This window comes from Lutjanus erythropterus, chromosome 11 (genome assembly GCF_056507025.1).
Source record: "Lutjanus erythropterus isolate fLutEry1 chromosome 11, fLutEry1.hap2, whole genome shotgun sequence".
NCBI lineage: Eukaryota > Metazoa > Chordata > Actinopteri > Lutjaniformes > Lutjanidae > Lutjanus > Lutjanus erythropterus.
Genome location: NC_139327.1, coordinates 35,703,072 through 35,716,038, shown reverse-complemented (window position 1 = coordinate 35,716,038; position 12,967 = coordinate 35,703,072). Strand labels below are relative to the sequence as shown.

General features: G+C 37.9%; 1 protein-coding gene across 1 annotated transcript in view; it reads right to left on the bottom strand.

The window, feature by feature from the left end:
• rad51d (RAD51 paralog D) overlaps window positions 1–12,730 on the bottom strand; it is a 54,832-nt gene extending 42,102 nt beyond the window's left edge. The window contains exons 1-3 of the mRNA XM_084730032.1: window positions 12,348–12,730; window positions 12,024–12,085; window positions 381–499 (exon numbers count right to left, since the gene is read on the bottom strand). Of these exons, the coding sequence (XP_084586158.1) occupies window positions 381–499; window positions 12,024–12,085; window positions 12,348–12,429 (263 nt within the window). The 5' untranslated portion in view covers window positions 12,430–12,730. The remainder of the gene's footprint in view (window positions 1–380; window positions 500–12,023; window positions 12,086–12,347) is intronic.
• Between the last annotated feature and the right edge of the window lie 237 nt (window positions 12,731–12,967).

Genomic DNA, 12,967 nt, shown 5'->3' with positions numbered 1-12,967 from the left:
AGCTGCTTTATTAACTAGGTTTTCTAACATTTTCTTTATGGATGCTTAATGAGACACTCGACTTAAGTATTATATGTGCATTTTTACTATTTAGAGCCAAATTGCCAGAGGCTTTAATCCAAAATAATATCAGGTGGCACTGAAGATGAAGCCGCTAGGCACTTGAACAAGCATCACCACAAAATCACTTTTGCTTCTAAACTGAACACAGGGGAAATGTGTTTTAATTCAATATGTGAAGAAGTGTCCTTAGGAATACATATTTGATTTTGGAGCTGAACCTTCCTTTAAGCCCTTATGGCACAGAGCCCTCTGTTAAATCCCCCCCCCCCCGAAAGACAAACCAGTGTGCTCTGCTGTGTGTGCAGAATTGTCTTTACCTGGGATTTCCAGTGGGGAGGATGGCTGTTGAGCTCAGTAGTTCTTCATACAGATCAGCGCCTGACACGGGGAATGCTGTGTGCTGGGCCAGCAGCACTCGACGGATGGCAAACAGTGCCTGAAAAATGTATAAAATTGCAGCATATGAGGTTCAAGCGACTGCAGCATGGAACAGCCACAACATGTTCTCATTTACCTTAGCCTGCGTTGCCAGATCGGGCAGCTTTCTGCCCAGTTGAGCCATCAAGATTGTAATCCAATCGCAAAAGGTAAAATTTTGGCTTGTTCTGATGTGAGTAGGAGGATTTTTTAAATAATCCAAACATGTCCGCACTGCCTGCCCTTTCCATGCCCTCTCATATTATCATTTGGTTAAAATATTGGATTTCTGATGGTTAATACCATGTGGCGGTAAATGCGTTGCGTGAAGTTTTGGTGTCTCTACAGGGCAGACTGTGGCAAATCTAGCCTGGACTCTCATGAGATACCTCGTAAGTTAACAAAATGTCATCTGGGCAGCAGGACTACTTAACTAGTTTATACTGACAGTGTTTTGTCAGCTATTTTTTTAAATGAAAGATGAGCAAATCCTGATGGGGTTTTTTTCTTTGGTATACTCAAAAACAGTGCCAGGGGACTTTGTGACATCCACACATTATTAATGCAATATACAACTACACAAAAAGTTATGAATTACCTTTTAATTCACTGTATCAGTGCTTTGTATCCACTCATTTCCCAATACAGAGGCAAATTCTATAACTTAAAAAATTCCTTTAAAAAAACCTGACTTCAAACAAAACCCCAGTTTTTGCCGTTTGCGCAGTTGCTGGTGTCTGTCTCAGTTACAAATGAATTCTTGAATTACTTTCTAAATAAATATTTCATGAGGAATACAATTGTTTGTTTACATAATGATAAGAGTCATAACATATGTTACAGAGGCTACCACAGAGGTGTGCCCTGAGATTCTGACTTGCTCTTTAGTATGCTTTAGGCACAAAAAGTTTGAAAACCACTGCTCTAAAATATAAATCTGTGTTATTTTGTATAATGCACTGACTGAAGTGAGGCTGGTATTTATTTGCACCTTTTAACCTTGAAAACATGTAACACTCGAAGTTATTGCTCTCATCTGGATCCCTAAAGCTTTCAGTTTGAAAGAATGTCAGTTCTACTTGTTTTTAATTTAAATGTTGTCTCATGTGCGGCAGTTTTTGTTTGTTTCAAATACAATAAGAAAATAATCAAATCAAATATGATGAAGTGTGATAGTTATTTTAAACCATTCCTGAACTGAGTTTATTGTATGTATGATATCGGCTACACTGTTAACTAGTGATGGAAGAAAAAAATCAATTCTCTTGAGTATCGTGATTCTTTTTTTTCGATTCTTGAATCAATCTTTTAATTACTGAATTGATTTTTCTATATAAATTACTAGCACTTAGTCCGTTAGCTCAATGCTAACACATAACAGGAATTCCAATTGACGTGCTAACAGAAATGTGATAACTTAAACGAATCCATCTTACTTAACATGCTGAACATGAAACGACGTGTTCACACTTTCACCTCTGTGGAAACACACTAATAGCTCCTTACTTCACACTGCTAACTCAGTCTGCTCCTCTGGCTTCAACACTCAAATATGACTTGGCGATGATACAGTCTGTAGAAGTGTATGTGGCTTTTTAATTAGAATTAATATTAGTGGTAGTATTAGTATTAAAACAGCAAACATAAAAAGCAATAAATCGGAATATCCAATCACAATCAACACCCAAGTATCATGACAGTATAGATTCAGGAGATGTGTGTCATAATATTAAATTATTTAGGCCTATACCATCATAGAAGATTGTAGGCCATATTGCCCACCTGTACAGTTGGCAACTTTGCATTTAAATGGCACCAGCAGGTTACTTACAACATTTGCATCACTTTGCACTGTTTAATTTTTAATATAGAATTGCTATGATTCAAGAAATTACAGGATTAACATTTTTATAGTTGATGTTCTTGTTATGTTTTCTATCATTAAGTCTTATTATCCTTAATTAACTCGATTACAAGCTGTAAAATATCTAAAAATGTACAACATATTTTGTCAACTTTTTTCTGTTTTTCCTCATTCTCCCTCTTCCTTCAAGTGTCTAACACATATGTATACAGAATATAATGAGTGCCCATGGCATGTCACACATGTTCACACAGACCCTTCTATAAACGAAGTAGAATATCTAATTATATTGCTTTACAGCACCAATGTTTATCTATGTATTTCTCTACTGTGGTCACTGACTGTAAATTAAGGTTTTCTTGTTACTCAGTTGCCAGTGTTATGTTGCATTGTATCACTGTGTCGTTCCAATTATAAAATAGAAAAAGAAAGGCTAAAAAAGTCATGTCCATCACAAGTTTCCAGACCCCAAGGTGGTTTCTTCAGATTTCCAGGCACCAGTCCAAAATCAAAATATTCTCGATTATTCAACGATTAAAAAAAAAAAAAAAAAAAAAAAAAAGGAAAGACAAGCAGCACATCCTCACATTTGACAAAATATTTCACATTTTTGCCTGATAACTGGAAAGTGCTTTGATTCTGGTGGGAACTTAGAAAGCATAAGGGGAGAAACGCCCAAATTTGTGAGCTGAAGTAGAGATTTTGTTTTGATATTGGGTGTCAGGATGGGACCAGCAGCCAAGCAAAGGTCTTCAGTTGGCATGGGCAGTATAAAGGTCTCACGGTATACCAAGGTATTAAGAAATCTCAACAGTATTATTTTCAGTCCTGTCATAAATACAGAAACTCCTCTTTCTATTAAACTGATACAGACATGCTGTGTTGAGGTGATGACCAGAGGTCAGTCTCTCTACTGGTGGACGAGGCAGCACAGCTGAGCAGACAGACATGACATCTGGGGGCGAAGTTACAGGACTAACTAGTAAAAAAGAAAAACACCTCTTCCCCCAGCAGCATTTTGGATTTAGTCCTGCTGATAAAGGTAAGCTAGCAAACACTGCACACCAATAATTGGTCAGAGAGAGAGAGGGCGAGCGTTGGACTAATTACTGCCTATGATGGCAGAGAGTTACGTGCAGAGGAAAAGGTGAGCAGTGAAATGTAGGTTTGAATCTGTCAGTGAATAAAGGCTGCATCTTCAAGCACAAAGCAAAGCTCCAGCGGACGCGTTGTTTCCCAGTTGCTGCAATTAGGGATGCACAATATGGACTCGTTTTAGCCGCTTCTCATGGTCAACACAGATAACCGATAATTACGGGTGAAACCATTCACTCATGCATCCGATGCATCCGGCTTGAATGTGTAAGACGCAAGTGCATCGATTCAGACAGCCTGTATACTTAAAAAGCTGAATGTGAATTGGAAAAAAAAAAAAATCAGTACAGCACTAGTGTAGCTGGACACCTGTTCCTCCACACTGCACTTCCTCTACATGGTCAAATTCAGTCAAAACCACAAGCATATGATCTTACTGCAAAAATGCATTTTAAACAATTTAAAAGTTTGTTCACAGATTCTCATTAGGCTACAGTATCTTACTTAGAAATAAGACTCCTAATAAGATGTTAACATCACTGTAATGTCCCCTTTTTCTGTCTCTCCTGATACTTGATTTAATCAAACTATCAAGATTTGTAGTGCCATACAAATACAGCATTAATAGAATCAAAACGTAAATATTCACACATTGCATCATATCATATTGCATTATATCATATTGCATTGTGACAGGGGTGAATCGTGTGAATCATGAATTGTCTCAAATTGTTAATTATTTAAATATAAGACTGTATCTGTCTCAGTCAGTGAGATGCACACCCCTACCAATAATTTCACATTTCTGTATTTTAAAAAGTTCATATAACCTGTAGTTTATGCACCCCTGAGGATAAGATGTAATAAGCAAATAATAATGTTTTAATACTCCACAACCAACCAGACCAAATATATCTCATATCACTATGACAACAAAAACAAATGTTAACTTATTTTTTCCAGTAAAGGTCATCAAAACATTTCACAAATATACTTTGGATTTTATGCCATGTGTTCTAAAATTCAAATGCATGTTTTTTTTGTTCAGTCAATATTTATCAGGTAATATATGCTGATATGGATAAAGACCGATATCGTGGTGGTTCGGTAGCTCAGTTGGTCCTCTGAGACCGTGAGTCCTCAGCAGCGGCTGTGGGTTCAACTCCTGCATGCAGCCCTGTGCTACATGTCACGCCACAACCCTTCTCCTGTCTTCTCCAAATAAATGCCCAAAAAATCATTTAAAAACGACCGATACAGCTGGATTGGCCAATACCAGCCCTGATATTTATCATGCATCCCTTGCGGGGATGCACAGTCAAGATGAGCTGTTTTATAGAACTTTTAAGGTATAACGGCATAAAGGCTTCAATTTAATATCTCCCAACTATGCATATTGTTTCTTTACATTTTAACTGCCAAACAAGTATGCTCAAGCAACACTTTGCAAATTATAAAAGCACTCTTACTGCCCAGTTACTGCACACAAAAGCCCTTTTACATTTAAATTTCAGTTACACATTCACATCCACACACTACATGTCCAGGCACATATGACAATGAGGTATTATTCAGTTAATTATAATGGAGTCAGTATGTTGCAGGTCAATAATTACCACAGTCAACACTGATTTTGACTGGGATTGAACCACATCCCACCTCCCATCAGGACAAAACCAGAGACGGACACTGTGTCGCTGACGGAGAGAGATAAGCGAGAGCTATTTCTACGTCAAGACTGAGCTCATGGTTCCTGCTGTATAGTTTGCTCCTTGTGAACACCTGAAGTCTCAAGAAAAGAACCTGTTTTTTCCACAGTTGGCTGGAAAATCTCATTGCCTCAACAACGCTTCATCTCCTTCTCGCTGCCATGAGAAGCACATTCCAGCAAATAAATAAAAGGTTCCACACCAAATCACATAGCCCACTTCTTGTTTTTTTTTATTTATTAGGGAGAGCAGTACAAAACATCTCATCCCACCATAAGCTTAAGATCCCACACAGTGATGGCACTGAAGAACAGTTTTCACTGGCCAGTCAATCAGCTTGCATACTCATGCTGTTACAAGAGCCTTTGAAGCGGTCTTGACATCTTCCACACGAACATTTGACTTAAAGACCAAGTCAAATAAAAAATACATTTTACATATTCTGCAATCTCTTGGTATCTGTCAAATATGTCAGAAGAACGTTATTTAAATAAAAAAATCCCACTCTTTTGTCTTCCTGCAGCATGTTGAAATATTTCTGATGACTCACCCTGCACTCGAGGGCATATACATAAATGCATCCAATCAAATGTAATATGGGCATCCAGCTTACCCCTCCCATCACATAAAACTACACTTGACGGTTAGTTTTTGGGTCACGGTTGGTATCAGAGGGTCATTTTTTTCAATTGCAAATTCTGTCCCTTGCCTCCCTGATCTAACAAAGCGTGGGTGGTCTCGCACTCCAAACCTCTGTGGTTCTTCATACACAGAGCTCGCCGAGGCTGCCAGGATCCGCTGCCACCTCCCTGCTCTCGGCCGACAGTGGGCAGATTAATCTGTCTGTCGATCGGATAGTCCAGGGTCACAAAGTCATGCACTTATGACTTATTCAAATCAAATCCCAATACAATCTGATCAAATCCTTTCCGCTCCAAAATGTGTCACATTGCAAAAACTTAGGATGCTCTACTTGTAGTTTCCCAGAGACTTCAAAGAAAAATCTGTAATATATTTACTGCAACAAATCATAAAATAACCATGATATGTCATCAGAGATCAAGGAAACATGTTAAGTTAAAACATTCGCTTCTCTGGCATCATCACTGCAGCTGCAGTGTCCCCCTTCGAAATGTCTATTCTGGGCCACAAAAACTGTTTTTGTTTGCCTGTTTCGTGTTAATTAGACTTCAAATTAGTGAACAAGTGACTGTTTATGATTTGAAAGAAATTATTAATAATCTTGTAGAAGCCATATGTGTTTAAAAGTGTGAAATTGAGAAATCTGTTCATATTTTACGTTTACTAGTGAGACTGTAGTCTGTGTTTAATGTTGTATTATAGAGTTTGGGGAACCTGAAACACTTTTCTTCGGTCGTGTCTGGATGGGAACCCTTGATTTTGCGAAACTCTCACGAGATTTGTGTATGTTGTTCCATTTTAATGTTGCACAAATGTTATAATGATCACTCTCGCGAGATTTTCCGCAGGTCCCTTCAAGGCTCTACCATCAGTTCCGCCCTCCTCTGCCCGTTGGTTATGTATTATTACAGCTGTTATCTTATTGGTTGTGCTTTGAAAGATCAGTGGCAAATGAGGTCAAAGTTCAAATCAAACTTTGACCTTGTTTGCCAGCGGCAGATCTGAGTGGTGCGCCATGCCGAGGGAAGCGCTGTCACCGCTCTATCCATAGGAAAACAATGAGACAGCCAGCGCATTTTACCGCCGATCATGTGTTGGGGCCTTTAGTGTGTGAATTCGGCATCCCTGACCTTGATCACCACATTCTAAGAATTTTCTCTACACATGGACATTTGTGCCAGATATAATGAAATTCCCTCAAGGTCTTCCTGAGATATCACAGTGGGACAGACATGAAGTCAAAGTGACCTTTAACTACCAAAATCTAATCAGTTCATCCTTGAGTTCAAGTGGACATTTGAGCCAAGTTTGAAGCAATTCCATTAAGGTGTTCTTGAGATATCGTGTCTACAACAACAGGACGAACAGACCGACAACACAAAAACATTATGCCTCTGGCTACAGCTGTCGTCGGTGCTGAGGCATAAAAAACACACAGTATCGCTGACCAGGTCATGACACCTGGCCTTCAGTGCCATCACCTAATGAGGCCTTCTGGATTTTTTAATAAACAAGTATGTGATGCTCTCAGGAGCTTTGAATTAATTTCATTGAGAGCATTTTAAGCTTATTTTGCATCCACCACACCAGGACAACATCCAACTGGATCTTACAACGTGGCAGCAGTAGACTGCATCAAACTGCACTGCTCACTCACCAGGCTGGATTTGATGCTTTATATGAAAACGGATCAGAGAGGAAAAACATCAAACTGTCGTAAGAGTCCAGATTTCTGTAGAAAGAGCTTACTGCTCTTTAGCAGGCTTATGCTCTGATTAGTCTCTTCTTCTGAGTAGAGGATTTCCTGCCAGAGTTCATGTCCAACAACAGCAGAAATTTATTTAGGGAGGTAAGGCAAGTCTGTTGGGTCTCAATTAGTGGGAATGTTGGCGCCCCAATTTGGAATGAGGGCTCATAAGACAGGCGTGTTTTTACATGAAAAAAAAACACCTTTTCTTGTGCAGCTTTAATTGAACTGCAGAGGGCTGCCCGATGGATAAACATGTCGGTGGAAATGACCTTACACTGACCTTCTGGCCGCTGTAATGTGTGTGCTAAACAATGGTTCAAATCAACAGCAGGACTGTGATGGACCAGAGGGATGCTGGGTATCAGCTTAGGGGATGCCTGCAGGCTGAACAAGCTGGTCTGGAGGTCTAGCTCAGTCACTAGGATGAACCTGGACCTGCTGCAGCCAGTGATGGACATAAGAACTGTAATGATTTTATAGAAGGAAAAACCACACACAGTTAAGCCTTTTACACACACACAGGCACACAAATATATATACACAGTATATAGTGTTTAGTACGTTAGCTCAATGCTAACATATAATGGGAATTCCCATTTTCATGCTAACAGAAATTAGCATCACAATCATGGTAATATTCTTAACAAATGGATCCATTTTACTGAACATGCTTGACATAAAACAAAGTGTGCTCAGACGTATATTTCCTCTGCTCTGTGAAAGTGAGTACTTCATTTACAACTTTTATATGAAATAAAATAATGATGCTGCTGAAATATAACTATATACAATATACAATTAATATCACAATGAATCAGAATATCAAATCGCAATATTTAAGAATCAAATCAGCACTCAAGTATCACTTTAGTACTGAACTGGGAGATAAGTGTATCATCCCAACACTATGTTTTATCACGATTCTATGTTGATAAAGATGCTTACTTTTACCACACATATTCTATACTAGGTAAGTTAATGATTAATCACTTCATTAATTAATTGCTGCTAAGAATTTAACCAGTTAAAAGCGTATTTACCAACAATGTGCGTTTTGTGTGCCATTTCTCTGCAGCTCACAGGTTTTCAGATAATTAGTTTTAGTCTGCATTGTTAGTCTTGAAATGGCAGAAACTGCACAACATTCAACATTATTTCATTTGGCAGAGAAATTTACTGACTAAAGAGAGACGGACGAAAGACGCCACTCTGAGCGAGAGCCTTATTGTTTTATTATTCTCTTTGTTCAAATTGTTTGTGCTTCTGTATTAATGTTTCATATAACTTATGTGCCTCTAGAATGGCTAAAAAGAGAGTTCAACCAAGAAAAGGATATGCGTTTCACATCTTAATAATAATTCGTGATTAATTGATTACTGATTGTTAACGTGTTCAGGTATCGAAAATGCATAATATTTGCAACCCTATTCTGTACATTACTATGATTAACACAGGTGTGAGTCAATTTCACTACTCATCACAGGACTGGAATCAGCAATCAGTAAATATTAAGACCGCAACTAATGATTATTTTGATTATTGATTAATCTGTCGATTATTTTCTCAATTAATCGACTAGTGGTTTGGTCTATAAAATGGTGAAAGTTATTATTTCATCATATTTTTGATTACGTCTTTATAATATGGCATTTCAAAATGATTAAGGTTTTTTGTGAGAACCAATACACAGAAAACTCAGCACAAGTGTGCCTGACATACAGGGTTTGTTTGACAAATGCTCAAAAAAGACCCAATGAATTTTATTTGCACTGAAAAAGTTTTGAGATGTTTAAAAACTTAAAAGGAATACTTGTATCTCAAATGTATGTGGGTGCATCCAGTTTTCAGTATAAGGTGCAATATTTTCAATGTTTGATTTTGAAGTAATCCTCAAGCAAATCAAAAGATTAGATTACATTATTTTCATTATTATTTCTGTGTTCCAATGGATTACGTTACGAATTCCAAAAGTTGCCGTGTAATTTGCATTCGACAGCTGACAACATTTCAAAGTAGTCTGACCCAACCCTGCACCTGACAGTCTGCATATGTACTGTCTGTATGAATTATATTATTTTTTTATCTTTAAACAGCACATATTGTATATGTTCAACACAAAGGTCAAACAAGGTGGAACTTAACTCCCACAACCACAATGTGAAAGTCGGTGAAGTGAAAAGAAGATGCTTACTGATTGAGGTATGGAAACAGTAATATATTTCACAATTTTTCAAAACTTTCTCTGCTAATTTCAGAGTTTTTTTTTTTTAAATCCCTTCAGGTTACAAACTTATTTTATTTTCCTATGTCCTGACTGCATGTACAGACACTTTGATCGCAGATGATGTATCGCTAACTGAAAAGCTCTCACTCATCTTTTCTTAGCAAGATAGCTTGGGGTTGACTTCCATGCCCTGTCCACCCACACAATTATTCACTGATACACACTTATCTAAAAGGCCCTTCTGGGTCTCCTTCATGATTACTTGCTTATATCTCTGAAAAAGTTTTGGTGGAAAACACTATGATCTTTCACAAAAAAAAAAAAAAATAGTTTTCTGTTATCTCCCCATAAGGTCAGAACTGAGTTGGGAAGAATTTCTTTCATGATCTCTGCTCTCTTTCTCCATCGTTCTCACTGCAGACTGATTTCAAACTGAAAGAGCTGGCCTCTCTCTCTGGGTTCAAACTGATAATGAAATATTTTGTGGCAGACCCAATAAGGAGTTTTTCAGTTTTGCTTTGCTGATGGCTAAAAATTCTATATTGCTTACTGTATGTATACCAGGAAACGGGCTATAAAATACTATTTTTGCTTCTTATTAGATCAATCTAACAAATTTGACTTCTCTCTTGTATTTACATGAAAACAATATAATATAGTTGTAATCGCTGAGTGGGAATATATGATCTTCAACCTTGACCTGAACCTGTGCTGTGAAACAGTTTCCCCGGGCTTGTTAACCCGATGACCTTGCTCAGCACGGCGATACAAAACAAGCCCAGTGGGACATCCGTTTACATTAAGGGCCATTTTTTTAATTATGGCCCACTTACATAATTCTCATACTGATGCTGAGTGTTGGTGAAAGTTTGATATTGGTCAAGGCTTACATCTCCCACTCTGCACTGTTTATGCCGAGTATGAACTGCGGGTGTCTTTTGTTTTCATTTAATTTCTTTCTAACACTGCTGAGGAAATTATGAATTTTATTTATTTTAAGAAAATAATTAGTTGTGTTTGGTTTTTAAAAGGCTGAAAGGGTAACTCAACCTGGACCCTATTTTCCCATGTTTTTGTGTCTGAATGACTAATGGGGACAACATTTCTTTTTTTTAACTGATCCAGTATCGAGGTAGAGTAGAGTAACATATGTACTTTTTTAAATCAGAACACAGCTGTAATTCTATCATTGTCCTGGTGGCTCTGACAAGAGCAAACACGCCGTTTCAGGTTAAACAAAATGTATCTTACAAGGGTTCAACAATAAGGGTTGCCTGTAAATACCATCTCTGCAACTGAATCTGGCAACTCACTTCAGGGTTGCCAGGTCTGTGTGACAAAACCAGCACAATGTCAGATCTGTGTGTGTGTTTATGTGGGCATGTGACTTGTGCCAGGTCTATGTGCATACATGCTGATCTGAAGTCAGTTTGGTAGATAAATAAATAATGTAGTTTCAATTATGGATGTCTTTATAGATATTATTTTATATAATTTAATAGGTCCACCCAACCAAGGGGCAAAAAAATCATCCCACAGCAGTACTTCAAAAGTAGCACAATGCTGTAGAAAAAAACCCCCACAGACCTGGCAACCCTGACTCACTTGCCCAACCACACAAGTGGTAAAAAAAAAATTAAACTACTTTGATAACAATTGATCATCAAAGTAATTTTTCATGCAAAATGGCAGCAAGCACTGTTTTCAAGCTCTCAACTGTCTCACTTTTCTTCCTTCCTGATTTTCTCTGTTTATCACTTTAAACCAAATATCTTTAGGTTTTGCACAAAATGAGTCACTTCTAGACATCATCTTGGGAAGGACATTTTCCAACATTTTATAGACGCCACATATCATGTAAATTAACAGTCTTTGTTGTTATTTATTAACTGCTAATAAAAAATATACAGGAGCAAGTAAAAACTTCACTTTGGACAAGTAAATTTATGACCAACTTGGCCAACTGGGCAAACAAAAAAGAAAAACCAACAACAACGATTACTCTTAAAAACACATCTCACTTTTCCATTTACCCTTTAGTCTACCTTTTAATTAAAGCAGTGCTTCAATGCATGTTTCTGGACACCTCCTGGATTTGGTGGTTACAATATTTGGAGTAAATGTGGCTGAACTGGAAACTGAAAATCCAATCTGGCAAGGCAGATTCCCAGGGTGTTTACTTACATGGCATGCATAGTTTTCAGGTTCCTTCACCTCAGTGATTCAGCTACATATTTAATGAATATATGGCATAAATACCTTATATGATATAGAGCATCTCCGAGCAAGTTCCTCGATGTCAGATGAGACCAGGTCCTCCACTGTGAAGACAAGAAATCACGAGTTACTGCGTCCAATCAAGTAAAATGGTCCTTGCAGGCATTTTACTGAAATGAAATGGTATAGAAGTAAAAAGCAGCATTACATGGCAATACTCTAGTAAAGTACAAGCACCTTGAATTTGAAGTACAGTACATCGTAAACGGACTTAGTCACATCCACGACTAATTGCTAGTCTGTTTTCTTAATTAAGGTGAAGCATCCTGAACACACATATTTAACGTTACACACACACTGTTTCACCTGTTTTAATATCGGCAGCACGCAGGTCCTTCACTAAACCTTCATCCAGTCCAGGACACATTCCTGCTCTCAACACCACCATGGTCTCACATTGTTAACCGCTGGTTCAAACAAGCTAACTTTATCGATGCCGTTAGCTACAGTTGTTTTTAGCTTTCGCGGCTAAGTTACACAGCGAACTTTTCTTCTTCTGCGGTGGTTGAGGTGAGTGTGAGAGACTTTCTTGAGGCTCCTTCAACAGTTCACGACGATAAAACGCTAACAGACTTTGCAAAAGACACTGAAACTATGAACGTTTTTGCTAAATTTTCGCGTCTTGCTCCATTACAGATGCAGCAGCAGATTTGAGTCAAACTAATTACGCGAAGTGTTAAACTTCTTCCTCCTGCTTGCCGTAGTAAAGTACTCTCGCAATCCTTTTAGGGTAATGTAGTACTCCTTCACAGTTGTTGCTCATCCTGTTTTAATTCAATGTCATGGACTTGGTTTTTATATTCAAGCCAGAGGTTGAATATAATTAATTAAGGTACTTAGTTCTTCAGTACAAATTTAAAGTACTTGTCCTTTACTTGAGTATTTTCTTCACATGCCACTTTTTTACCTCTATCCTCCACTTTTCA